Source organism: Herpailurus yagouaroundi, unplaced genomic scaffold (assembly GCF_014898765.1).
Source record: "Herpailurus yagouaroundi ecotype Mexico unplaced genomic scaffold, PumYag 180, whole genome shotgun sequence".
NCBI classification, from domain to species: Eukaryota; Metazoa; Chordata; class Mammalia; order Carnivora; family Felidae; genus Herpailurus; species Herpailurus yagouaroundi.
The window spans coordinates 16,160,859-16,187,992 of NW_024412411.1; the positions used below are offsets into that span (position 1 = coordinate 16,160,859).

The following is a 27,134-nucleotide window of genomic DNA, read 5'->3' on the forward strand; positions in this document are numbered from 1 at the left end:
CTCCTCTCCTCTTCAATCCATGCTATGGCCACCTGCATTTTATTTTGCGTTTCATTTATAGCATTTTTTAGCTCCTCATGACTATTTTTTAGTCCCTTGATATCTGTGGCAGTAGATTCTCTGCTATCCTCTATGCTTTTTTTTCAAGCCCAGCGATTAATTTTATGACTATTATTCTAAATTCTTGTTGTTATATTGCTTAAATCGTTTTTGATCAATTTGTTAGCTGTCACTACTTCCTGGAATTTCTTTTGAGGAGAAATCTTCCATTTCATCATTTTGGGTAGTCCCTGTGGTAGCGCCACACTGCAGGGCACTTCCCCTGTGCTGTCCGGAGTAATTTGTGTTGGTGGGCAGGGGCGAAGTCAGACCCGATGTCTGCCCCCAGCCCATTGCTGGGGCCACAGTCAGACTGGTGTGTACCTTCCCTTCCCCTCTCCCAGGGACAGGACTCACTGTGGAGTGGTGTGACCCCTGTCCAGGCTACTTGCACACTTCCAGGCTTGTGGTGCTGCTTCGATGGGATCTGGCCAAGGGTTTATTAGCTGGGATGGATCTGCAAGGTGCACAGTGGCGGGAGGGGCAGGCTCAGCTCGTTTTGCTGTGGCTGGTCCCCTGCAGGAGGGGCCCTGCAGCACTGGGAGGGAGGCAGGCCTGTGGGAGTGATGGATCCACAGAAGCACAGCGTTCGGTGTTTGCGAGGTGCAAACAAGTTTGGTGACAGGAAGTGGTTCCCTTTGGAATTTTGGCTGGCGGATTGGAGAGGGAGATGGAGCTTGCCACTGCCTTTGTTCCCCCGCTGAACTCAGATCTGTCTTCCAGGGCTCAACAACTATCTCTCCAGACATCCTCTTGCCCTCCCTGCTCTCCAAGAGCAGAGCTGTGCACTTTTAACATTCCAGAAATTACGTCCCACTGGCTGTCAGAACTCACACAGTCCACCCCCTCTGCTTTTGCAAGCCAGACTTCAGCGGCTCTGCCTTGCCCTGTGGATGCCCCTCCTTGGCCCCAGCTCCCTCCCACCAGTCCGTGTAGTGTGCACCGCCTCTCCACCCTTCCTACCCTCTTCCGTGGGCCTCTTGTCTACGCTTGACTCCAGAGAATCAGTTCTGCTACTCTTCTGGTGATTTTCTGGGTTATTTAGGCAGATGTGGGTGGAATCTAAGTAATCAGCAGGATGAGGTGTGCCTAGTGTCCTCCTATGCCACCATCTTCCAGTACTTTCCTTTCTTAGATAAATACTAATATACTATGTGTACCCTTCTTCACTTTGATTTTTTTTCACTTAATATTAAATCCAGGAGATCATTCCATCTTAGTACATAGAAACATTCCTTATTCTTTAAGATCACCATATACCATTGTGTAGATGTACCGCATTTAGTCAACTAGTCTCCTATAGATTAGATATTTATGTTACTTTTAGGATTTGTTTTTTTTACATATATAGTCTTGTGCATACATCTTTTTATATTTTTGCCCATGGCTGCTTGCATAGATTCTTAGAAATGAGATTGTTGTGTCAAATGATAAATACATATGTAATTTTGCTAGATATTACCAAATTCCTCTACCTATGAGTTGTATTATTTTGTTCTCCTACCAGCAAAGAAATACCTATTTCCCCAAAGCCTTGATCACAGATTTCTTAACAAACTTTTGAATACCTGCCTGAGAGGTGAGAAAAAAAACCTGAGCTTAGTTTTAATTTACATTTATCTTTTTATCTTATGATTGAAGGTGAGTGTTTTTTCATATGCCACAAGGCCATTTGCTTTTTTGTTATTGTGGTTGTTCTCTCTAGCACTTTGCATCTATTTTAAGGACACCTGGGAGAATTAGGAAGACTGCACCAGGACTCCAGAGACCTGGAACATTGTCACCACATATAATTCAACAGCAGTACCAAGAGTCTGTCAATAGCTCTGAGCCCCAATAACAATCTGAGAAGTCTTCTGAGTTTATGATACAGCAACTCCATCTTTGTGTTTCTCCCCACCACCTTCTTCCTGTTTCATTCCTGACTCATTCTCCTTTCACTTCTCAACCTTTTTTTTTTTTTTTAATTTTTTTTTCAACTTTTATTAATTTTTGGGACAGAGAGAGACAGAGCATGAATGGGGGAGGGGCAGAGAGAGAGGGAGACACAGAATCGGAAACAGGCTCCAGGCTCTGAGCCATCAGCCCAGAGCCTGACGCAGGGCTCGAACCCACGGACCGCGAGATCGTGACCTGGCGGAAGTCGGACGCTTAACCGACTGCGCCACCTAGGCGCCCCTCAACCTTTCTTTTACCTTGCTTGCTCATGCCTTTTACTTACTCATTAGTCATGTCCCCACATGGCCTCTGCCTCTTGCCTTCTATTTGCCTCCCTCTGCTTCTGCTGATTGATCCTACCCTCTGCTCACTCTTTTTGCACATCTGGTAGGAAAATTTCCTAATAGTGGAGTTAATGGATTGGATTATCTGATAATATTTAATATAAAGTGTCTTTCTGGGTAATGCTTTTGTACCAGGCTGCTGGCCATTCCAGGGGAAGTTATCTTTGGGTCAGGTACTCATTCTTAGTTCAGGAGCTCATGGTTAGAGCCTGAGGTTATATGACACAAAGCATGGAAACCTAGGGGTAGGGAAGTTCTCAGAAGAAAGGTATGTGCAAGGTCTCTCATGGCTTTTCTTGGAATATCCAGTATAAACACTAAGAGGAAGAATATTATAGAATTAACATGTCCATTTGACAGATGATTTAATTGAAGCTTAGAGACATTAAGTGACTTTGCCAAAGTCACATGGTTTATTAGAATCAAAGCCATGTGCTTCAGAGCCAAGATTCAATCCTGTGAGATGAATATGAGATATTTTGATTCTATTGACTCTTGTTTGGACTTCCTGGGTGTTTGGATCTGGCTGTTTTGACCTTTAGCGTATTTAACCTCCACATTTAAAAACAATAAAGATCTAAATCAGGATTGTGCCTTAGTGATGAATGTCTATTGAGAAAAACATTTTTCTTTGGAAGGTCTCTGCACTAATCTAGTTCTTTGATGAATTTTTTTGTACACTGCAGTCAAACCAGTTCCAGTTTTACTTTTATTTTACCAATGTTGACATGGATTAATGCTTTCTGTGTATATTTTACAACAAACTTTGATGTTGCCATTAATTTTATTATTGCCATTTGTTTTGCTATTGCAAATTTTTGTTGATTTATTAACTTGAATTTTTGCAGATAAAACTTTTTTAGATGTAAAATTTGCAATATTTGATTATTTTGCTAGATTTACTGAGTGCAGTTTTAACTTTTGACAGTTTTATTTTTTGTTGTTATTTCCTCAAAACAGATTTTTTTCCCTCAGATTATTTTTTTTCTTTTTGCATTTTGCAATGTACTCAATAATATGTGATTCTTCAGTTTCTTTTTACCTATAACCAATTTTAGCCTGTAGAGTTTTCATTGTCATCTGTTTCATTGTTGTTTTTTTGGTAATTTTTCTATCAGTAATGCTTACTGCGAATTGGGAAAAGTGCTGATAATATGTATTACTTTCTTGGGACAGAGGAAATTGTTCATGAAGGGCAAAGGCATAAGATTTTGTCACCAGCTAAATCCCAAGACTTGGCCTATATTGCCCACCTGCTTGTACTCACTAACATTTGTCTAAAATTTTTCCTAAGTTCTTCTTTAGGCTTTCCCCTTCACTCAGGTAAGGGAAACCTGAAACCACCCGTGGGAGACTGACTGCTCTGAGGAAGTCTCTCTTGGCCCAGACCACCCAGACCCTTTGAGCTAAACCCGAGACTCACCTGCACAGGTGGGTCATGGAGTGACCTCTGAAATGACCTACAGCACCTTTACCTCATTATAATACTGAAATCTTCATCCAGGGAAGAGCCTCAGCCTTGTTTACATAACATACAATGTATGCATAGGCACATTTCCTGAAGGTGCATAGGTGACATTGTGTCTGCCTCTACATATAATGACAAGGCTTCCCTATCTAATATCTAAGTATTCATCCTAACCCTAAACCAAAGAACCCTTTCACCCTCTGTCCCTCTCTTGGGAGTCACAGCTCTGGAATCCATTGCCCTGATCTCCCTATTTGCTGCAAATAAAAGCTTCTCTGTGCAACAGCTCAGCCTGGTGCAGTTTCTGACTCGCCAAGGAGTGAATCCACTTTGGTTTGGTTAAAATTTGAATGAGTGGCAGGTTAGAGGAATGCACATAGCCAGGAGTTTGGATTCTATAAACAGTGTTCCTTCTTTTCAATCTCAGACACCTCTAAGGGTACCTGGAATTTCCCTTTCTCCAGGAGTAGTTTGGGACTCTTGGGCCAAGGATCAGGCCTTTTGCTCCACAAGGTTGTTAAAGGAGAGAAAAGGTCACCCTGAATTTGTGGGTAAGGGTTGGGGAAAATAAAACATGTAAACCAAAGCTCCCCAGGCCCTACTTGCCTCTGTCAGGGAGCAGAAGCTGTTCCTTTCCTGACCTTGGCTCCCAAGGTCTCCAGGCTCTTTTAGAGCTGGGGCTGGGGCTGCAAAGGAATGCCTTTCATCCCCCTGGATCCATCCAAGTTCCTCTAGTCTTGGAAAGGCTCCCAGTCCTTTCTCCAGTTCCCTTCAGAGCAAAGCCTCCCTGAGGCTTTGCTTGTCTGAATTCCAGGGGCCATATGTCAGTTAAATCACTTGGAAGTCATCAGTTGTCTTGTTAATGCTTCTAACTTCAACTGTCCAAACTATTATATTAGGTTCAATCTAGTCCATTGCTGTTAAGGCCATGGTGTCCAGTGGGATTTTTATTAATAATACAACCATAGAGACGGGGTTAAGAATTAGATAAAACAAATAAAAACAACCATATACTTGGAGTCAGTTTTCATTATGAACTCAGCATTAAGTCTCATGATTCTAACCTTGGCCTTCTCTGGAGATAAGATATTCCATGGCCTTGTCCTGAAGTGGCCCACCCTGTGTGTGCATTTAATGACATACTCAGCAAAGGTCAATGTATAATACTCTTGCTGATGTCCCACATGGTCAGCCCGAGGGACTCATGGATGGCCAGTATTTACTGTAAAACAAAGCATCGTTTTTCTTCCCATTACCCATGGAAACATGGTATTTAACATGTTTATCACACACACAAAAAAATTAACAGAAATCTGTTGGCTGTGACTTTTTCATTGCCTGCTTTCTGAAACCTTTGATCTCCCTTTCTAACCTGCTTTCCAACCTGCTCCTGATCTTAGCTCAAGATCTCTTGCTCTGTGTTGTACTGATATTTGCTTTACGCATAGCTACAACTCACATTATCCCACTGGGTTGTGGGCTTGGGATACTCACGGTAAAGGTCTCTCCTACTTTTGCTGCTTCCTGGAGCCCTTTGAATGCCAGGACCACTATCGGGTTTGCCAGGGACTTGGAAGGAACCAGAGAGTGCTTACTACTTGCCCATCTCTCTGCCTTCTACCAACTGTTGTCTGGTTTAGCCTTCAGGCATAACTAGGTGAGTGTCTTTCTGAATCCCAGGGCCTCAGATGGATCTGACCAGTCATGAGGTGCAGTAGGCAGGGTCCTAACAGTCTTGGAACAGATGATTTTCTACTCAGCCTCCATGCCCTGGAGGTACCTGTCCAAAGTCACCCAATAAACATGCATTCACTGTTTCTAAAGAAAGAGGTATGAAGGAGTGCTGCCGCATGCTATAAATCTGAACTGAGGGCTAGTGCTATACGTGCCATTGCTGGGAAAATGTGCCAGGCTAATTGCAGGAAGAGCTGAATGCTATTCATCTCTCTGACCACCACAGTGCCTAGAAGGTGCCTAGGAAGTATCATTTGAATTTAACTGAATATGATTTGTAATTGTAAATCAATGTTTGTGTGATCTCATCAACAAAAGCTGTACTGCTTATGTACAGTGTAGTAGATATATAGGACTTGTAATATATGGCCTGCCACCCCTTTTATATCTAATATTTATCTTACAGATCTTAATTTTCCTGGTATCCTCTTTGGAAGGCCTATTGGAAAGTATGTGCGCTTTGGGATCAGAAAGACAGACCTTTGAATCCCTCTCCACCCCGTATCAGCCTTGTGCTTGTATTTCTGTCTCTCTCAATAAAATAAAGGTAATAAAACCTGTCCTGGTGGATGGGGCGCCTGGGTGGCGCAGTCGGTTAGGCGTCCGACTTCAGCCAGGTCACGATCTTGCGGTCTGTGAGTTCGAGCCCCGCGTCAGGCTCTGGGCTGATGGCTCGGAGCCTGGAGCCTGTTTCCGATTCTGTGTCTCCCTCTCTTTCTGCCCCTTCCCCCGTTCATGCTCTGTCTCTCTCTGTCCCAAAAATAAATAAACGTTGAAAAAAAAATTAAAAAAAAAAAAAAAACAACCTGTCCTGCTGGACACTTATGAAGATTGAGTGTGATAATGTAGGGAGTTTCTCTTTTTCAATAGATAATTGATAAACAATGCCTTTATTATTTCATAGCTATTCTCCCATTTGTTCCTCATCCTCTTTGCCTCAAAGAAATAAGCAATAATATTTTGTCCCCAAAATGAAAGGTGAGCAGTGAAATGACCTGCTGCATTCACTTAACTTTTGAAGGGAGAAATCAAGACTAGGATCCAGACCCACTGACCTCCAGTCACTGGCTTTCTGTCAAACATGACTTGAATCACAGGGGTGGAGGTGGGGTTCCAGCCATACCATTCACCAGCTGTATGGCTGTGTACACATCCCTCTGTGTTCCTAAGTCTCATTTCCCTAATCCTTCACACTGGGGTAACAATGAAATATATCTTATGAGATTGTTTTTTAAGGACCAACTTCAGTTATTAAAAGCAGTGGGTGCTTAGCAGGAAATATGTCAGAATCATCTGAGAAACATTTTGAACCTGTCCCTGCACAGGGCCACCCCTAGAGGTTTGGGGGCACACATAGGCATATGTGTTTCAGCAAGGCTTTCTCAGGAAATTCTGATGTACCCTAACTCACCCCAAACTCCTGCCTAGAGAGAACATCTGCTTCTCACTAAAAAGTTCCACACAAATGTGAAAGATTGTTAGTTTCCTGGCCTACATCATATGGAGTCCTTAAGATGCTTATAAAATGGTTGTAATGTGGAGGAAATGTCAACAATCTCTCTTGGGTCATCACATATGGTACAGCAAATCTGAGCTGTACATTTCCAGCTGTGTGGCCCTGGCAGGTTACAGAACCTCCCTAAAAATCGTTCTCCTCAGGGCTAAAACAGGGTGGACTAGTGCTCAGGGTGAAAGATATGTACTAACAAAAGGGCACTCCTTAAACCAAAAGGACTTTCTTCAGCTGAGGAGATGGGAATACAGAGAGCTCAGGACATGTGTCCAAGATCAGACAGCTTATGAGTGGTGGCCCTGGACTTTGAAGCCAGGTGCAGTGGACTCAGAGCCAGAGTTCTTACATTCTACGTTGTCCTTCACGCATGCAGTAACAATTTATTGGGTGCCTACTATGTGCCCGTTGCTCACCTAGGGGGCTAGACTGCACCAGAAAGCAAAGAGACAAAATCTCTTGTTCTCATGGAGCTTTGGCATTTGAAGGTGATAAGAGCTATGGAAAGAAATTAACAAAAGGAAAAAAAAATTAAGCATAGAGGGGGATTGGGTATGTAGAGTTGGAGGTGGAGGTGGAGGCTGGGGGAAGATGGTTCCAGGCAGGAGGGCAGCCAGTATGATGGTGCTGAGGTGACGGTGGGCCTGACAGGTTGATGGAGCAGCACAGACGGTAGTGTGGCTGGGCCTTGGGAGGGCACAGCTGAGAAGTAACAGATGATGTCACAGAGGCGGTGGGTGGCAGAGTGCAGGCCACTGCAGGGCACTAAAATGTCTTTGGTTTTTACTCCAGGGTGAAATAGGAAGCAGTGAAGGATTCCGAGCAGATGACTGACTTGATATCAGTTCTGCTAAGGGCAATAAGCCAGGCACAGAAGGATGAATACTGCATGATCTCACTTAGATGTGCAATGCAAAAGAGTCAAACCATAGAAGCAGAGAGGAAGGTGGTGGTTGTCAGAGGTTACAGGGTAGGGGAGGTGAAGAGTAGCTTCACCATAAATGGGCATAAAGTTTTAGTTATGCAAGATGCTGAACACAGGAAAAAATATGTTTAAAATGCTGAACACAATACCTGACACTTAGTAAAAGCTCAGGGTAGCCGTTGTTATTACTAATTATTGAAACTTGTGCCTTATTCAGAAGTGTGGTGAGAGGGTGAGTGTAGGAAGACATCACAGGCAGGAATTTAGTCGCCGTCCTACTCTCTGAGACACCTTCTAGACCCTCCTAGATTTCACCTTGTCACAATTTTCACTGTGGCAGAAATGGAATTAATGGGAATCCATTTCTGGCTATATTAACATGTCAGATGGGAATGTAAACCTGAATCAACATGGAACTGATAGCAAACTGTTGTGACGTGATGCAGTTCAGTGTGCATGTGTGTGAGTGTTTAATGCAAGTCACTGGTGTTGTATTGTCCCCCTGTAGAAGCAGGAGGACCCACCCAAAATTTGGTTTGGATGTTGAGGCTGATGACAGTCCACACACCAAAAGAATTGGAGAGAAAGTTTATTACTCACAGGAGGGACTCCGGGGAAGAGTGGAGCACGTGCAAGCAAGTCCAGGTTGGCTTGGGCAAAGCAGAGGTAGTGGGTTTGAGACTTTATAGTGGCTAAAGAATGGGACTGGGGAGAATTTCCTGCTCTTGGGAGATTTAAATTTCCTGCTGGTGCCAAAGGAGGTGAGGTCATAGGCCTTCTTATCAGCCTGTCCAGATGTGAGGCCAAAGGGAAGGGAGGGTGAGGCCTAAGAGAAATCAGCAAACATCAAAAATGCAGTCAGACTATTATAATTGGTTATAAAGAGAATAAGAAATAAATACCGTGGAAAATCTTTTTCAAGTAGTGAATAACTGCCATAGCAAATTGTTACTGATGTAATGACTGAATGTACTGATGTCATGAATGAATTAACAAAGAAACATTTTACCATAACCTGATATAGAGGGTGACCAATCCTCTTGCACCTCTGGCCTGAGGGATTTGCTATCCCTGAAAGAATGCCTGAAGTTGGGAATGCCCTTCCCTTAGGACTTTGAAATACTCGAGCCAAGAGATAGCATTAAGCTGAAACAAGCATTTGTGGATTTGGAAAGAATGGGTTTCATTCATTCATCATACTAATCAAGGGCTTATATTGTGCCCAGTACAGTCCCGGAACCTGTGACACAACACTGACTGAGAAACAGTTCGTTCTTGCAGGAAGATAAAGAAAACAATTTCAACCTGGCATTATGTACTACATAATATGGATAAACACTTTGTTTGGAGAAGGTTAGGGGTCTGATAGCACACAGCCACGATGACGGTGGAGGAAGTAAGGAGAGAGAAGTGGGGTTGGAGAGAACAGGGCAGACTGAAAAGATCATGACGAGGTAGAAGTGACAGAATGTGGGTGAGGATTCAGCGGAGGGGTGGAAGAGAGACTAGGACCGGGGATCGCCCCCATGCTTCTGGCACAGGCATCCTCGTAGAGGGGGGTGCCCTTCTCTGAGCTAGGTAATACCCACTGAGAGGCAGATTGGTGGGGAGGGTGTGGGTTTATCTAACTTGGATATGCCGGGCTAGAGATGCCTGTGGGACCTCCAATTTGATGCATCCTGAAAGCCGCCAAGGAGAGAGATGTGGACTCCCAGTAAGGTTCCAGGGTTTACAGGGAAGTCCGCTGTGACTGGAGTCCCGGCCACGCATCAGGTCAGCTGGGGAAAGTGAACATGGTCTGACAAGGGGCAGCACACCGAGGAACGTCAAGTTTGAGTGGGCTAGCACAGAAGTGAACCTCTGTCAGAAGCAGATGCTGGTGGCTTTTGGCATGGATTTTAAGCACTGGCATTAGCAGTCTAATTTCCTCAGAAACATAGAAGGCGAGGGTGGGATGGAGGGAGCTGAGAGGACACAGTGGTAGGTAGTCCTTGGGGAGTCCCAGAAATAGTGGGAGGCTGGTGGCCACCATGCTTTCGAGGGAGGCCTGGGCTCCCAGTTTTCATACTAGATGAGAGCAAGAGCCAAGAGCTACCACTTGTAGACAGTGTGACCCCGTTTTCCCACAGTGGTGTGGCCTCAGGACATTGGGATTACCCTTGTGATTTGTTGTCTCCTACCCTGCACAGATGGCTCTGGTCTTGGGTGAGGTTGGGAGGAATCACCTCACATCTGGTGGGGAGTTAGTGCCAGGTATGGTTTAAAGGGATATTTGTTTTCATCTGCTCACCTGGGCTTGCAGAAGAACATGACCACCTGACTGCTTTGACATGCGAGGGGCCAAGAAACAAGGACATGTGACACTGTCAGCGTCACCTGACTGGAAGTGACCTGCCCAAGTGTGAACCAGCTCTAGTGCAAAACCTGCTCCTGGAGAACTGGGCGTGTGGGCTTCGGGGCAGTGCAGATCTGGATTTGCAGTCTATGTCTGTCTCTTACTAGCTGTGAGAAGTGGGGCCACTCTGAGTGTCTGTTTTCTTGTCCTTAGAAAGATGAGAATTGTTCATGTGGATAAAGACAAATGCAGGTGTGAGTGTCTGGAGGCATTCAGGCAGAATTAGTCAGCCTGTACTTCTAGAATGCACTTCATGGGCCCCATCTTTATCCCCCACCCCCACCCCATGTGCTGGATTCCTGCATTGCTTTGAGCCTGTGATAGTGACTTGGGTGCTGACAGTATGTTGAATTCTTCTGTGCAGACACGGGTCTTGAAGGGAGAAGGGATGGGCACTATAATTCATGTTGGGTCCTTCTTTAGAAAGTTGAGCGAGTCCTGTGGGTTTTTTAAATGTCCTATCTTACTTTTATTAGTGCCTCTCCAAAGGGAATGTGTGGGGGGTGATCTGGTGCGTTAATGGCCCTTGGCAGAGACAATGTGGTGGAGAAGGAGGAACATGACCTTTGGGTTCTGGCTTCTTTGCTTTCTATCACTGTGACGCAGGGTGAGGGTGAGACTTCTCTTGGGTTTATTTTCCCACTTGGAAATGGGCATAAAATCCAGGTTTTGTGGGAGCCAAATTTGAGAGCCCTAAGAAAAAGAACACAAGATTATGAATACAAAATCAGTTACAAAGCTTACATTTAGAATGAGAAAGGAAATCACCACAAACTACAAATTAAAAACCAAATTTAAAAAAATACCAAAAATATCATATAATTTAGAAAAATAATAAACTATTATTATTTAGCTGCTAGGCATACCTTGACAATACTGTTTTTCCTCACCTTTTGTGCCTTATTCCTGTCTGATTACCTTTTCATAGAATAATAATTTTGTAATATCAATGTCTGTAGAGAGAATAGAAAGATACTATATTCTTTCCTCTTGTATGCTCATCAACATTTTTATTTTATTATTAGAGTATTGAGAGGTTCTTAGCTTCACTAGTGTGTAAAATTTTGGGAAGCTTGTCAATTAAAAAAAAAAAATATATATATATACATATAAATACAGCTTATATATATATGTGTATATATATATATATATATATATATATATATATATATATATAAGCTGTATTCAAGTATTCTTGGATATACTTGTATTTTTATTTAAAGTTTATTTATTTTGAGAGAGACAGTACAAGTGGGGGAGGGGTAGAGAGAGAGGGAGAGAGAGAGAGAATTCCAAGCTGGCAGCGCAGAGCCTGATGTGGGGCTCAAACCCATGAAACCATGAGATCATGATCTGAACGGAAACCAAGAGTTGGACGCTTAACTGACAGAGCCACCCAGGCACCCCATTGGATAGTACTTGTAATTAAACACTCTCTGAAATGAGAGTGTTCTTTAATCAGTTTGTCTTTGATGTTATATGTAGTCATTTTCAATGTGTCAACTAGCAAAAACCTTCCAATGGATTTATATGATTCCCTCCTCTTCATTAATTGGATTATCAAATAATTCAGGAGCTTTTTCATGACTTCTATTCAGAATTGATCTCTTCCTTTTCAGGCTTGGCTACATTTGTTTGTGATGTGAATTTTGTTTTTTGTTATAATTGTATCTTAGTGTCGGAATAATTTCTTTTGATTTCATAGCTCACGTATTTCATGAATTTATTTGAATCTTCTCTCCACTCTTTAATAAATCTGTGATCTGCTACCTCAGGGAATGATTGGAGAGACCCCATCAGATGATATGAGTGAAGACACTTTATAAATGGCAAAATGTTATATTCTTATGAATTACTATAATTCCTTCCCCACCGCCACCCCATCTCTGCATCCCTGCATATCCCTAGCCTTGCAGACTTCAGTGTCACCCATACAGAGTGGGCAGTGATGATATACAAATGACTTACTGGTTCTCTTCCCAAAAACTAGGAGGACGGCAGAGAATGGAAGTGGACTATTAATTCTTTTTTGTATCTGTCAGTTTATATCATGGTTACTCTTTGGGGCAAACAAGATAAAGTATGACACTTAAATTTTTCTTTAAAATTTGCTTTTGGGGGCACCTGTGTGGCTCAGTCAGTTAAGCATCGGATTCTTGATTTTAGCTCAGGTCATGATCTCATGGTTTGTGAGTTCGAGCCCTGTGTTGGACTCTGTGCTGACAGCATGCACGGGAGACTGCTTGGGATTCTCTCTCCCTCTCTCTCTGTCCCTCTCCAGCTTGTGCTCTTGCATGAGTGCACGCACTCGCTCTCTCAAAATAAAGAAATACAAATTTTAAAAAGAAGTTTGCTTAGCATCTGACTCTTGGTTTCGGCTCAGGTCATGATCTCACGGTTATGAGTTCAAACCCTGCATCAGGCTCTGTGCTGACAGTGCAGAGCCTGCTTGGGATTCTTTCTCTCCCTCCACCCTTCCCCCACTTGCTCTGTCTCTTAAAATAAAGTAACTTAAAATAATTAAAAAAAGAAGATTTATTTTAGAAAAAATAATCCCAGAATTTTCTTTATTTCTGATAAGGGTCTTTGCTCAGGGCTTCACATTTCACCTGTTTCTGCAGCCTGGGACGTAGGCATCAAATGGAGGTTACTCCTGCTTCTCCCTGCCTCTCCCCACCTCCATACATTGGTCCTGGAAATGTATCTGTGATAGGAGACCAGGGCTGGACAAGTGTGGCTCAATCCACATTTTATCTGTTATCTCCCCACAACAAAGCCCCTGTTCCTGAAATCTTTTCAGGTGCATCTCAAGGGCAGATTTCCTGCATAGCTTGGACACTGCTGGAGCTTGGATTTAAATGCCAAGATTAAAGCAATCTACCTTTAATTTTTTTTTAACACTTATTCATTTTTTGAGAGAGAGAGAGAGAGATGGAGAGAGAGCACAAGTTGCGGGAGGAGCAGAGAGAGAGGGAGATGCAGAATCTGAAGCAGGCTCCAGACTTTGAGGTGTCAGCACAAGCCCAAAGCGGGGCTCGAACTCATGAACCGTGAGATCATGACCTGAACTGAAGTCAGACACTTAACCAACTGAGCCATCCAGGTGCCCCTAAAGCAATCTGCCTTTAAAGGAATATTTTTATATTGGAAAACTCACCCTTCAGGGATAATTTTATAGGGTAAAAAATCAATGAGGGAAATTAATTTCACTTGGTCATTATTTTTAACAGGATAATGGAGCTGGTATACCCTTAAAAATGTGCCCTTCGCATTTCTTCATTACTCTAAGCATAGTTAATTAAACCCTGTAGATTCAGGTGGGCTGTCTTTGAAACAGAGAAACATCACCTCCTCCTGCCAGTCTTCCCTGATACCCTAAGGCAGAGTCAGAAGCCCCTTCCTTTCTCTCCTTCCAGCTGCCTAATACTATGTGTTCACTTCCATCATAGGACTCATCATGTTAGTACTATTCATCTACTCGTCTGCTTCTTGTACTAAATACCAGGTCCTTGAGGGCAGGAACTATGGTTTTCATCTTTCTTCAGGCCTTGCTACCTGTAGGTGCTCACTAAATCTTTCCACCTGGACTTCCCCTCTAGTGGGCTCCTGGTGCATACGTGAATGCTGCTGAACTACAGATGTCCTCGACAATCTGCCCTGGGGGCTCAGCTGTTCCCAGGTAGGTGATCCCTGCTGTAGCACAGACCCTCCAGTCTCTCATATCAAGGCCAGGCCTGATGATTCCTTCTGGTCTGAATGGCAGTGGCACTGACATGTTGGATGGACCTCTCTGAAGAGATGAAGGTTGCCACCCATGGCCATGAAGGCTGATGAGATGATTTTCCTTGTGAGTTCAGGCTCTTTGGTGCTGTCAACCCCCCTGAGAGTGGGCTTGCAAGGATCTCCCTGCAAGGAGAGGTCTTGTTGACTACCCAACTAGTTGCTTCTGTTGGGGCTCAACTTGTGGTTAAGGAGGCCTTGCCCAGGCCCAGCAGTGAGGTTTTCCAGGGAGAAGTTTCCAAGACCCTGGCTACAGGTTGCTCCTGGTTAGCCTCATTCCAGAAAGAAATGGCATCAAACCAAGATGGTGATGAATGGTTCTTGAAAACATAGGAAATTGGGTTTTGTGACAGATCACTAATTTCCCCCTCCCTCCAGCCCAACAGCCACAAGTAAACATGTACAAACATTCCACTCAGTATTTCACCCAGGTGAAGAAATAGCCAAAACCCAGGGCACCTGAGTAGCTCAGTTGATTAAGCCTCTGACTTCGGCTCAGGTCATGATCTCTCAGTTCATGAGTTCAGGCCTTGTGTCAGACTCTGTGTTGACAGCTCAGAGCCTGGAGACTGCTTCAGATTCTGTGTTTCCCTCTCTCTCTGTCCTTCTCCCTGCTTGCACTCTCTCTCTCTCTCTTAAAAATAAACACTTAAAAATTAAAAAAAAAAAAAAAGGAAAAAAAACAAAAGAAATGGCCAAAACCTGAGTGCAGTGTAGGAAAATTTACCCAACCATGATGTCTGTGGCTCCTTCCCAACAGAAATGCTGAGCAGGGAAGGCAAGTGTTGATTTCTGAGGAATGACAACTCTCCAAAGTTGTTTAGGTGGTGATATTTGGTGTCTCAAAGTGTCTCAGCCACTGCCCAGCCCCGGATATAGACTTCTTTGCCTCAGAGAGCAGCACCTCATTCATTGACTTGTCAGTTCTGTCTCCACGGTTATCCTGGGATCCAGGCCACCCTTGTCTACCTCCAAGACCACTGCCTTCCTCTGGGTTTCTCACTTCCACCCATAACCCTTCAACCCATCACCCAAATGGCAGCCAGAGCAGTCTTTTAAAAAATATAAATTAGATCTCATCACACTTGGCCACACATCCTGCTCTTGATGGCACCATTGGTTTCCCACTCAAGAACTTTTTGCACATGTTCTTCCCACCCTCTCTTCAGTACACTCACTTCTTTGCCTCCCCCAGGCCTCAGCCCAAGAGTTACTTATTTAGAGAGACATTCTTTGCCTTTCCTATTGAGCTATTATATGCCCTCAAAGTACCCTCTACCCTTCCTTCATGGTATGTATTAAAATTTGTAATTATATATCCATGTGTTAACTTTTATTCTCAGACCATACTGTAAGCTCCATGAGTGCTGGGGCAATGTCTATTGGCTAATCACTGTGTATCCAGTGTCTAGTATCATGCCTAGTATGTAGTAGGTGCTCATCAAACATTTGTTGAACGGAAGAATCTGTAATAACTTACTTTCAACATAATAATGTAACTGGGCAGGGGCTGGGGGGCTTACATGTTATGAGTGAAAGAGTTAAGAGAAAGCCTCATACATAATTATTTTTATCTGCTAATTTACATAAGGATCAAGGACTGAGACTAAGATTTAAATCCATCCACCTTGGAGTTAGATGCAAAGAAACATGTTTGATATACAAGAATGGTTTCCATGGAGGCCAAATAAGAAGGCGGAACATCAGGATTCCTGAGAAAGAAATTACTCAAAGACAGAATTTCTCAATATTAGCACTATTGACCTTTCATGTGGAGGGCTTTTCTTTATGCATTATAGGATGTTTTAGAGCATCCCTAGCCTCTACCCACTTAATTCCATTAGTAGCTTTCATTTCCAGTTGTGACAACCCAAAATGTCTCCAGAGATGATCAAGTGTACCCTGGGTTGGTGGTGCAAAATCATCCCCAGTTGAGAACAACCACTCTAAGAAAATATGCGACAGAGTGAACAGATCCCAGGAAAGTCCTGAATGCCAGAAAAGAGAGCTGGTTCTGGATACATGGAGGTAGCTGATGTCAGCACCTACCCTATTCCATCTACTATGTTGGCTTATATAAATCCTGGAAGGTAAGCATTGGGTCACTAATGCTCATGAGGTTTTGGGCTGAAACATTGTTGCTGTGGGAACCTTTGCCGTCATCTGCATAAAACACTGAAAGAACTATTTCCTCCTGGCTTCAAGGGGCAGCAGCTTGTTCCATATCAGCAGTAGCATTCAGGACACAGATTCACTGCTGGCATAGAGCCTCTGTGGAACTAGTGGTATCTGGGGCAGCACTGGCTGCTGCATGGAGTGGCCATATTCACTGATCTTGAGAAAAGAGTATAAAATAATTCCTTGGAATTCCCCTCAAATTTTTGGGAAGTAGGATTTTGGGAAAAGATTGACTTCCTGCAATTAGCTGGCAACAGAATTTACCCACCATCAGGAGTTTGTAGTGAAGTCAAAATTATAATCACCTCAAAGGCTGGTGAAACTGAGGATGCTTGTATTTGCTGCTTGCTTTTTAACTTACAAAGTCTTGGTTTCATTTGCTCTTCACAAAAGGTCTTCAAACAAGCTCCAGTATTACTATCAGTTCCTCTTCTATAGATAAACCAACTAGCCAGGGCACCACTATCTGGAGTAAAACTAGATCCCTGGGCTCCAGTGCAGACCATGATGTTTCTTCCTTTCAGTGGGATCCTTTAGCATCTCCTGCTCAGTGAGAGGGTTAGTTTTATTCATTCTGCCAAGGTTGGTCAAGGTGAAGCATAGCCCCAGGTTATGACTAGCTCTAACTAGTGAATTGAGAAAAGTAAGAAAATGGATCCACATGTTTGTAAATTACTATATTTTTAGAGTCTTGTTCTTTGTGTATATATTCAGGAAATATTTGTTGGCAAAACAAATAAATGAAAAAATAAATATGAATTTATGTGCAGAGCTGCTACTGGTCTATCCTCACAGTGGGTTGTGGCCATAGCATAGGGTGACCAGCTGTTTTTGATCAGGACTGAAGGATTTCCTGGGATTTGGGACTTTCAGTACTTGTCTTGGGATAAGCTGGTCACCCCACCATAATAACTCTTGTAATGTGGACAACTAACCCTCTTTTCATGTAGCACATTCATTAATTTCACAAACATGTTGAAGTCTTTCTCCATGTCAAGCAATGATCTAGAGATTAGAGACACAAAGATGAATATTATCTAGTCTCTGCCCTAGCACTCTATGCTTAAATATTACTTAAGTACTTACTATGTGTTAAGCTTTATGCTAGAGATGGTGCTGTAACAATAAGAGACATGACACCTGTCATTAAGATGCTCAGAATTCAGAGACATGCAAACTGATAATTTCTCGGCACGGTAAAGAAAGCTATGATAACTGTAGGTACAAGGTGTGCAAGATGAGGGTCCTAAAGTTCAAGCAGGAGGTGAATCAGGGAAGACTTTCAAATGGAATGATGTGGAGTTTAAATAGGTTAAGTAGAAATTTGGCAATTAAAGAAGGAAAGTAAATGTAGTATGAGAGGGCATGGACCACCTGGAGAGGTAGATGTGGAATGAAATGGATCTACGAGGAGCCCTCAAGAGCTAAGTTTGAGAGGTAGCTGGCAACCAACAGGCTTTTCTGGTGAGGGTAGGCAGGACCATTCCGCTGGTGTGTGGGCAAAGAATGGAAACTAGTGGGAGCATGTGTTGAAATGTAGGTCAGGGCTAGACCAGAGTGGTCATGAATGCTGGGCTAAGGAGTTTGGACGTCATTCCATTGGAAATGGGGCTTTTCTGTGGAAGTATTTTGGCAGAGCCAGACTGAAGAGTTTCTTTTCACCTACTTTGACCTCCTCCCTCCCACACCCCAACCAAGCTCTCCTCAGCCAATATTCACAACACCTGGTCGGAGCCAGACTCATTCTTGTGGTCCCTTTACTTTTTCCTTCCTGTGTTTTGCACATTCCATTCCCTACCTTTCTTCTAGTGTGTACTCTTCCAGGTATCAAAGCTCCTAATAAGTTTTGGCAGAAGCAAAAACTTGATAATGATTTTCTGGGAGTAAAAAAAAAATTGCCTCAGTATAAATTATTGGGTTATTTAACTTCTGTTAAAGGCCAAGGGGTCTAGATTGTGAGAATAACCTGTGGATGACCTCGCACTGCTCTTAGATTCAACTTCTGTGTTTTCACAAGTTCCTTACACCACCCCCTGCCCCCAGGCAGTGTTCCTGAAAGGGAAGTAGAGACAGTCTATGGAAGGAAAAAACGTATAGGAAATTCTCTAAGCTTGATCAGCCTGAAGAGTCAATTACCCAGAGAAAGATTACCCAATTACAGGCTCTTCAGAGAGTACTTCGGGAGAAAAGGAGGCATGTATGGCTCTTCTAATGGTGGGCCTGTGCCTCAGTTTCCCTTCTGAAAAAGGCCTCTTTGAAATTGAATGGTCTTTGTAGTAGCTTAGCTAGCAAATTGTTCATACATTCATACACTCAGAATATATTATTCTCCATTGTGGTCAGTTTTGAGGATACAAAAAAAAAATGAAAAGTCACATCTCTGCTCTCAAGGGTAAGACAGACAACTGTGACTGTATGTAAATTGAAAATAGGGTAGGGGCCTCTCTTTCTGCCATGCAAGGTAACTAGGTCTAAGTTGATTTCAGCCTAGAATGGTCTGTTCCTATGAATTGCACAAGACCTGTGCATTTTTTAAGTCTCAGCCCAAATGCTGTGACAAATCTTGTGAAGCCTCCCTACCTACCCAAGGCAGGCCTACCCAAGGGCTCTTCCTGTATGCTCATAGCACGGGGTCTTCTTTTCAAGATTTGCCAAGATTGTAGTAATACTGACATGTCTTCTGTGAGTTCTTGAGGGCATGGGATGTGCCTTTATTCTTTGAGTCTTTAGCTCCCAGCACAGGACCTGGCACATAGCAGGTGCTCATTAAATTCATGATTTAATGAGAATGAATAAAGGTGGTAGGCCCATTAGCTTGGGCAGATGTACACTTCACATTCCATGTTACTGATCAATTCAAAAAACCTGTCAGGCAGGGAGATAAGGTTGTGTTGTAAATAGTTGTGTTGAGTCTTTTTTGGGAGAGGGGGAAAAAGGCCTAGAAAGGTGGATGCAAATTGGATCCATGTGCCAAGAACCAAGAAGTTCATGGGATGGTTTCCAGTTAATCTGGTTGAAAATTTGACGAGGGACATTTAAGGTAGGACAGTGACACCTAGTGGTGTAAGAAGGACTTACCAGATGTCCGGCTCCTTCCAGGTCATCTGTGACCTCCTATCCCCTGGTAGGTCAGGACTCTGTGATGATGATGGGACTACTGGTCTCTAGGGTGGAGTGGATGGACTGTCAAAACCACATTGTGCCTATAGTTGACAATAATTTATTTATAATTAAGCCTTTGTTAAATTTTCTGTTCTTATTGCCATTTTGTATGTGCGTGCACACACACACATGCACACATCCAGTCTGATTATGTTAAGGGCCAGACTACATGATCATAGAAGCACACTGGTTAAACTTCCTTGAGCCCAGAGAATGAAAAGGACCAGCCCAAAGAGCTAATTAGTCCCAGAGCCAGGCCAAGCATCTAGGTTTTCTGATGCTCAGAAGTCTTTCCTCTTCATTCTTCCTTTCCTAATGGCAGGACAAACCAACTTCAACAGGGTAGAATTATGTTACAGTGAACACAAAGGCAACCTTGGAGAGGAACAAAACAATAGGAGGGGAAGCTTGAGAATGTGTCCAAGCAGAGTCATACTTTCTCTGCTTTAAGAATGAAAGTAGAGGTGGGATTGAGCACTCTGGAGAAGTCGCTCCTCCTCTGCATGCACCCAGCACCTGCACCCTTCCCCATGCCAGCTCAGGGCCAAGAGCAATTGTCTTTGTCCCCATTTGAAGGACTGATTTGACAGTTCACATTAACATTATATTGCAAATGATTCTTAGTAGGTGCAGTGGTGGGAAGTATTAGAGTCATCTCAGGGGCTCAGTCCCTTACAGGAGATCATCCCACCCCTAGCTGAGAAGATTGTGGCAATGGAACCAAAGGGGACCATATGTAATGTGGGAGGAGCCTGAGCTAGGGGCTGGGAGGAAATTCACACAGAGACTCCTGGAAAAGGGCAGTGGTCAGGAGAGTCTGTTCTGAATGGAACACAGAGCTTACTCTGAATTTGTTGAAAGTGCTTGGTGGAAACATGTAATATCAAGATGCTCCAAGGATGGGTTCCTCTGTAGAATCTTCTTCAGTTGATGGTTGGTTATTTAATTTCACTGTAGATAGAATTCTTTAGGGATTTTGAAAATGAAAGGTATTTGAAAGACAAAGCATACAGAAATGACTAGAGGCAAAATGGTGTGCTAGTCATTCAAATTAGCAGACAGATCTCTATTTGGCTAATTCGTATAGGATTGGTTGGAAATAGGGGACATTTACTGTGCACCATGCACCGTGCTAAATAGTTTATGTGCATTTTATATTAAATCCTCACAACACACTGAGGTAGATGGTTTTGTTATCCTAATCTGCCATTGACAAAACTGAGGCTCAGTGACTTGCCTGAAATCACACAGCAGGTTGTAAGGTCTTTGAGGGCAGGGGCTCTGTGTTACCTCCCCTTGTCTCCATTTGTTTGGGACATGATAGAGCCAACCAAATGCCGGTTCATGACGATGATGAGGGCATCTGACTTCTGACAAGGATGAGATGTCTCCCTTACTCACACCAGGTACTCCTTTGCTCCACTCCCAAGTGTAATCTGCACAAGTATTCTCCCACAGGGACTCTTTAAAATAAACCCCACCTTCCTTCCATGTCTGGGAAAGATAATAGTGCCCTGAGTCTAATCTTGCCTCAGTTTCCTTGTCTTTAAGATGGGGATAAAATATGACTTTAGGGGAAGTGAGATGTAAATGTACATCATTTGTGAAAGCACTTTGGACGCTGTTAGTCATTATACATATGGAATATGTTATTTCTTTTAAAAAAATTTTTAAAAATGTTTATTTATTTTTGAGACAGAGAGAGACAGAGTATGAACAGGGGAGGGTCAGAGAGAGAGGGAGACACAGAATCTGAAACAGGCTCCAGGCTCTGAGCTGTCAGCACAGAGCCCGACGCGGGGCTTGAACTCACAGACCATGAGATCGTGACCTGAGCCGAAGTCGGACGCTTAACAAACTGAGCCACCCAGGTGCCCCTGGAATATGTTATTTCTATTAACACTGTGATCTTAAATATTAATAATAATGTTCACACTTCCCTGAGAAGTGGACCACTTTCTCCTTACTCTGGACATAAAGCAAAAATTGATCTTTCTTATTTGCATCTTGATTTTTAAAACATATTTCCTTTGCTGTACTTTTTATCCCCATAACTTATCTATTCCATTACTGGAAGCCTGTCTCTCCCACCCCCTTTCACCCATTTTGCTTATCACCCCCCCCCCCCCCACCCCCCCCCTCGGGCAACATTAGTTTGTTCCCTCAACTTATGAGTCTATTTCTGCTTTGTCTGTTTGTTCATTTTTTTAAAAAATTCCATATGTAAGTGAAATCATATGTGTTTGTCTTTCTCTGTCTGGCTTATTTTACTTAGCATAATACCCCATTTGTTGTTGCAAATGGCAAGGTCTCACTACTTTTTATAGCTCAGTATTATTCTATTGAATATATATACCACATCCTCTTTATCCATTTATCTATTGATGGACACTTAGTTTGTTTCCATATCTTAGCTATTGTAAATAATGCTGCAATAAACAGAGGCACATATATCTTTTCAAATTAATGCTTTTGCTTTCTTTAGGTAAATACCCAGAAATGGAATTACTGGATCATATGGTATTTGTATTTTTAAGTTTTTGAGGAACTCCCATACTCTTTTCCATAGTGATTACAGCAATATACATTCCTACCTACAGTGCATAAGTGTTCCTTTTTATCCACATCCTCACCAAACTTGCTATTTTTGTCTTTCTGATTCTATGAATTCTGACAGGTATAAGGTGATACCTCACTATGGTTTCGATCTGAATTTTCCTGATGGTTATGATGTTGAGCATCTTTTCATGTGGCTGTTGTCCATCTGTATGACTTCATTGGGAAAAATGTCTATTCAGGTCCTCTACATTTTTTAGTTGGATTATTTGCTTTTGATATTTTAAAGGTGGAAAGAGACAACTTTACTACTCTTTCCTTCTCTTGACAAAGCTTGACTTTCAAGTTGGTTTTCTTGCTATAGATGACAAAAAATTTACTTGAATGTCTGAAGCTGAATATTGCATTCTTAATATTACAACCCTAATCACCCACCACCACAGATAGATGTCTTCTGTTGATTCTAATGGGGGCTGAAGACTCCCTTGTTCTACCTTAAACCGGTGTTAATTCACATGTGGTGCCTGGACAGGGACCTGTCCATGGGCTTTTTGTAACTAGCTTGTAAAAACATGCATTTAGAAATTGACAGCAAGCATCTAGAAACATTGTATGGCAATTTGGATAGTTATTATTAAATTCTGTTGAATCTCATAATAGAAAATAATGACATGCGTTTTATTTTTTGTTTAATTTTTTAAATAATACATTTTCATTGCATTTTCTAAAATATGCATCTCTGATGGATTGGGATTTTTTAAAAAAAATATCATTTGCTACTGGTAGTTTGAGAATTCCTGCTTTATACCTGAAAGGAGGGAATGCAGTTTCTAGACTTTTGTACTAAGGATCCTTCCTGGCCTTAGGAAAATATGTTCACTTCCTTCTAAGAGATCATACTCTGAGTTATGGTCAAGGATCTGATTTTGACAGGCCACAAAAGGTTCCATATACTCTTTCCCCAGAGAAATAGGTGTCGACTACTCCTTTCTACTTGGAAACTCAGGAAGGCCACTTTAATTAATGTTTCCTCAACAAGAACAGAATTTGCTTCTGGGCAACTCCTGGCTTTCACTTCCAGATACAGAGATGACTAGTAATTTAAAGATATGGCTCGTCAGGCACCTGTTCTATAAAATGAGGATTCTGGGGCTCAGAACAGATAAGCAACTTGTTTTAGGCACAAGGCTGTTATAGCTCAGAACCAATATTTAAACCCAGGTCTGTTTTCTCCAAGAGCACATGATGGTTCTAGTTTATCACAATTTGTTTTGGTGGGATGAGGTGGATTCCCAAGGTTCCTCAAGATGCCACACAGAAACAGTTGAGGGACCTGGAGGAAGGGAGAAGACAAGAGAAGCCGGGCATGCCCAGGATGTGAGATGGGGGCGGGTAGGTTGGTAGGGTCAGATGTTGTTGTGTGTTGAAGCATGTTGGCCTCTCCCCAGTTCACATATACAAGATCTAACTTCCAGTGCCTCAGAATGTGGCCTTATATAGGATCTTTTCAGAGGTAATCAAGTTAAATTGAGAACATTAGGATGGGTGCTAATCCCATATCACTTGTGAAAAGGGGAAATTTGGAGGCAGACCCATGAGGAGGGAAGATGATGTGAATAGACCCTCCTCTCACAGCTTTCAGAAGGAGCCAACCCTGCCAACACCTAGGTCTCCAACTGCAGCCTCCAGAACTGTGAGACAATGGTTTCTGTTGTTTAAGCCATCCAGCCTGTGGTACTTTGTTATGGCAGTCCTAGCAAACTAATACAAACATCCTGGACTGAAAAGCATTCTGACAGAGCCATAGCTTTCAGAATGGATAACATCATTAAAGATTCCAGAGACGGCTGGTTCCCCCAGTGGGAGAGAGAGAGAACTTCCTGCATGCTCAGATGGCCTACCCCATTAACATTTACTCATAGCCTGTCAGGGATGAGTGAATGAGGATGTTCTTTTCAAGCCTGTCAACTTCCCAATCCAGTTCCACCCCACTGCCCTGCCTCCCGATGAATTTCTGGCTATCAGTCATTCCTTCAGACCTGGCCTCCATAGCCTCTCACAAAGCAATTTTCACCAGGCACAACTCTATTAGTGTGAAATGTATTTTCAGCATTGCTTTGTATGGTGCATACTTTTATAATAAATTGCTCTGAGTTAACCCAGGCCCTCATCCCGTTCTCCCGGGGCAAGCTGACGCCACAAAGTTCCTCTGAGTTCTGTTGGAAGGAAAGGCTGCTGAGAATGAGCAGGCTACCAGAGCGAGGAGCCATGCATGGTCCATGGAGTTTAAAGAGCAGGGCTCCACTGGCCATGGGAAGGCCATGGGGATAGGAAAAATGTTCTGCCTCAGAAGGGAATGTTTTCATAAATGCTACTTGTCATCCTGATTGGAGGGTCCCTCTGACTACATGTAGAGGTCCTCTTAGTCTCTTCTGGAAGCTTCTTGGAGACTTCTTCACTCACCTTATAAAACAACAATTTACATTTCTCCGGAGGAATATTTTATCTTTTTTTTTCTGTCATGGAAGTCATTATCAGATAGTCTGCAGAGATGGTAAATGTTGGTCACTTCCATTTGTCTTCTGGATCAGCTTTTCCTGTGGAAGGGCTGCGTTAAAATCACTTCAGAGTTTAAATAGTAAACATTCCTTGGTTTTGGCTCCCTGAGGTACTGACTCAAGAGTCTGGGCTTATATATAGGAACTTATATATAGGGCTTATATATAGGGCTTATATATAGGAACTTATATATAGGAACTTATATATAGGGCTTATATATAGGTACTTTAAAAACATCCCCTCGGTGACTGTAATTTACAGTCAGGTTTGGGAACCATAGTTGCTCATTTTTTACATTGCTATTCTATTTATCTTTAATAATATTCATTGAACACCTTCCCTGTTCTAGAACCTGGGAAAAGACCTAGGAATATAAGGATAAAAGGCACCATTTTTGTGTCAGTTTTAATGGGAAAGACAGGATGGTAAGAGACATGTACCTTATAGCATAAGTGCTTCAGTATAATTAGGCCCAGGAAGGCAGTGAGCATTAAATCTGCCTTTGGAGGTAGGATCGAGAGTAGGCTTAGAGCATTGGTTTTCAACTGGGGATGATTTTGTCCAGAGGAGATATCTGGTAATGTCTGGAGACCGTTTTGGTTGTCACAAGTTGGGAGGGGGTGATACTAGAATCAAGTGGGGAGAGGACAGGGAAGGATTCTCCTGAATATCCAGCAATACATAGGAAAGCACCCCACAGCGAAGACTTATCTGGCCTCAATGTCAATAGCACTGAGCTTGCGCAACTCTGGATCAGAAAAAGCTTCTTAGGGGGTGAAATTGGCAAGACATCCAAGGTGATGGAGAGGGTACTGCAGGGCAGAGAAGATGGCATGTCTGATGGCCCAGAGACTCTAAGCAGGCACTTTCTGGGAGCTATGTGACAACATGCAAGCTGGCACAGGCAATGACAATGACCAGGGAAGAGGCCAGACAGGTCAGATGGGATATGGGGTCCTTGCATTGAGGAATACATTTCTTTCTCATGGCTAGGGCAAGCTGTGGAGGGCTAAGTGCCCCATTGCAAAAGCAAGCCTGTATTTTAGAATTATTACTGTAATAGAAGTTTGAGGGATACACTGAGGTGGAGAGCTGGGGGGTTGGGGAGGGCTTGGATTTATGAACAAAGACATGAAGACAAACGTTTGCAAACCCAGATTAAGTCCAAGAGTTGAGAGAATGTGTCAGGTTGGAAAGCAGTGGGGAGATGGAGGAGACTGTGGGAAACCCAGAGAGGTCAAGCCACTTGCTTAAACATGTACTTTTAAGCAACTCTGGTAGACCTGGACGTTTTAGCAGAAGATCTTAGTGATAAATGCATGCTGTAGCAATCCCTTTATTTCATGGGGCTGCACATATAACCACTGATATGCCTTGCACCACTTTCCCAAACACTCTGTGTAGTTGAGTTTCCTCCCTGGTATTAAGAACTGGGCTGTCATCAATACTAGGATAAGTGAAATTTTATGCCCATGATAGCCCTATGAAGTTGATGTGATCCCTAATTCATAAATTTGACAACTGAGATGCAGTGAGCTTAATTACACAAATAGTATATCAGCTAGCTCTTATGGCAGAGCAGATCCACAATCCCTTCATCAGTGGCTTATCGCTGCTCATGAGTTTATAGGGAGCTGAATGACCTTGCCGATCTTGGCTGGACTCTTCCACATGCCTGGAGTCTTGGCTGAGAGGAACTCTGTTCCACATGGTCTCTCTTCTCAGGGTAACACGATTATGTCCTCACAGCGATGGCATAGAAGCGACAGAGGAAGCAGAAATGAGGGAGCACTTTTTCAAGTCCAGGCTTTGAGCTTGCTAGTGCTGCACAGGCAAACCAAGTCACCCTGCTGAGGCCAGAGGCAGGGGGAGGGGACTGCGGGTTGCAGGGCTGTAGGCACAGGAAGAGGGAGGCTGTGAAGTCGGGCCATTCATCTGCTCGGTCTACCTCAGCGAGTAGTGGCAGGAGCCAGGATCTCAGCTGCTTTCTTCAGATTCCAAATGGTGTGCTTTTTCCACCAGATTCTCCTGCTTTGAGAATATGAACAAAATGATAATAGTAATAAAAATATATACACCAGGTAGGGCTTTGCATCAGTAAAAAACGCTTTCACGTATGCCATTATCTCACCCAGTCTTAGCACAGCCCTGTGAAGCCAGCAGAACTGACCCCTCTGTTCAAGGGAGAAGGCAAACAAATATTTGGAAACATAAAGAGCTCATTTTCTTGGTAAGCAAAGGGTACTTAGGCATCTGTAAGGAAAAGAGAATTCAATGCAAATGTGAGAAAAAGGCTGCAAACAGGCAGTCAATAAAGAGAGAAATGTAAATGGACAAGAGGCATATGAAAGGATGCATAATACCATTCAAAATAAAAGATGCTAAATGTAAAATGTGAGGTATTATTTTCTCCTAATCAGATTGCCATAGACCTTTTAGATTCCATGATACCCCATGTTGCTCAGGGGCAGGAATGGGGGCCAGAA

At 43.0% G+C, this 27,134-nt stretch overlaps 1 protein-coding gene across 1 annotated transcript in view; it reads left to right on the plus strand.

Annotated features, from left to right (window-relative positions):
• The window catches only part of TMEM135 (transmembrane protein 135), a 397,425-nt gene extending 391,281 nt beyond the window's left edge, over positions 1-6,144 (plus strand). The window contains exon 17 of the mRNA XM_040489574.1: positions 5,990-6,144. Within this exon, the coding sequence (XP_040345508.1) occupies positions 5,990-5,996 (7 nt within the window). The 3' untranslated portion in view covers positions 5,997-6,144. The remainder of the gene's footprint in view (positions 1-5,989) is intronic.
• Positions 6,145-27,134: the final 20,990 nt, after the last annotated feature.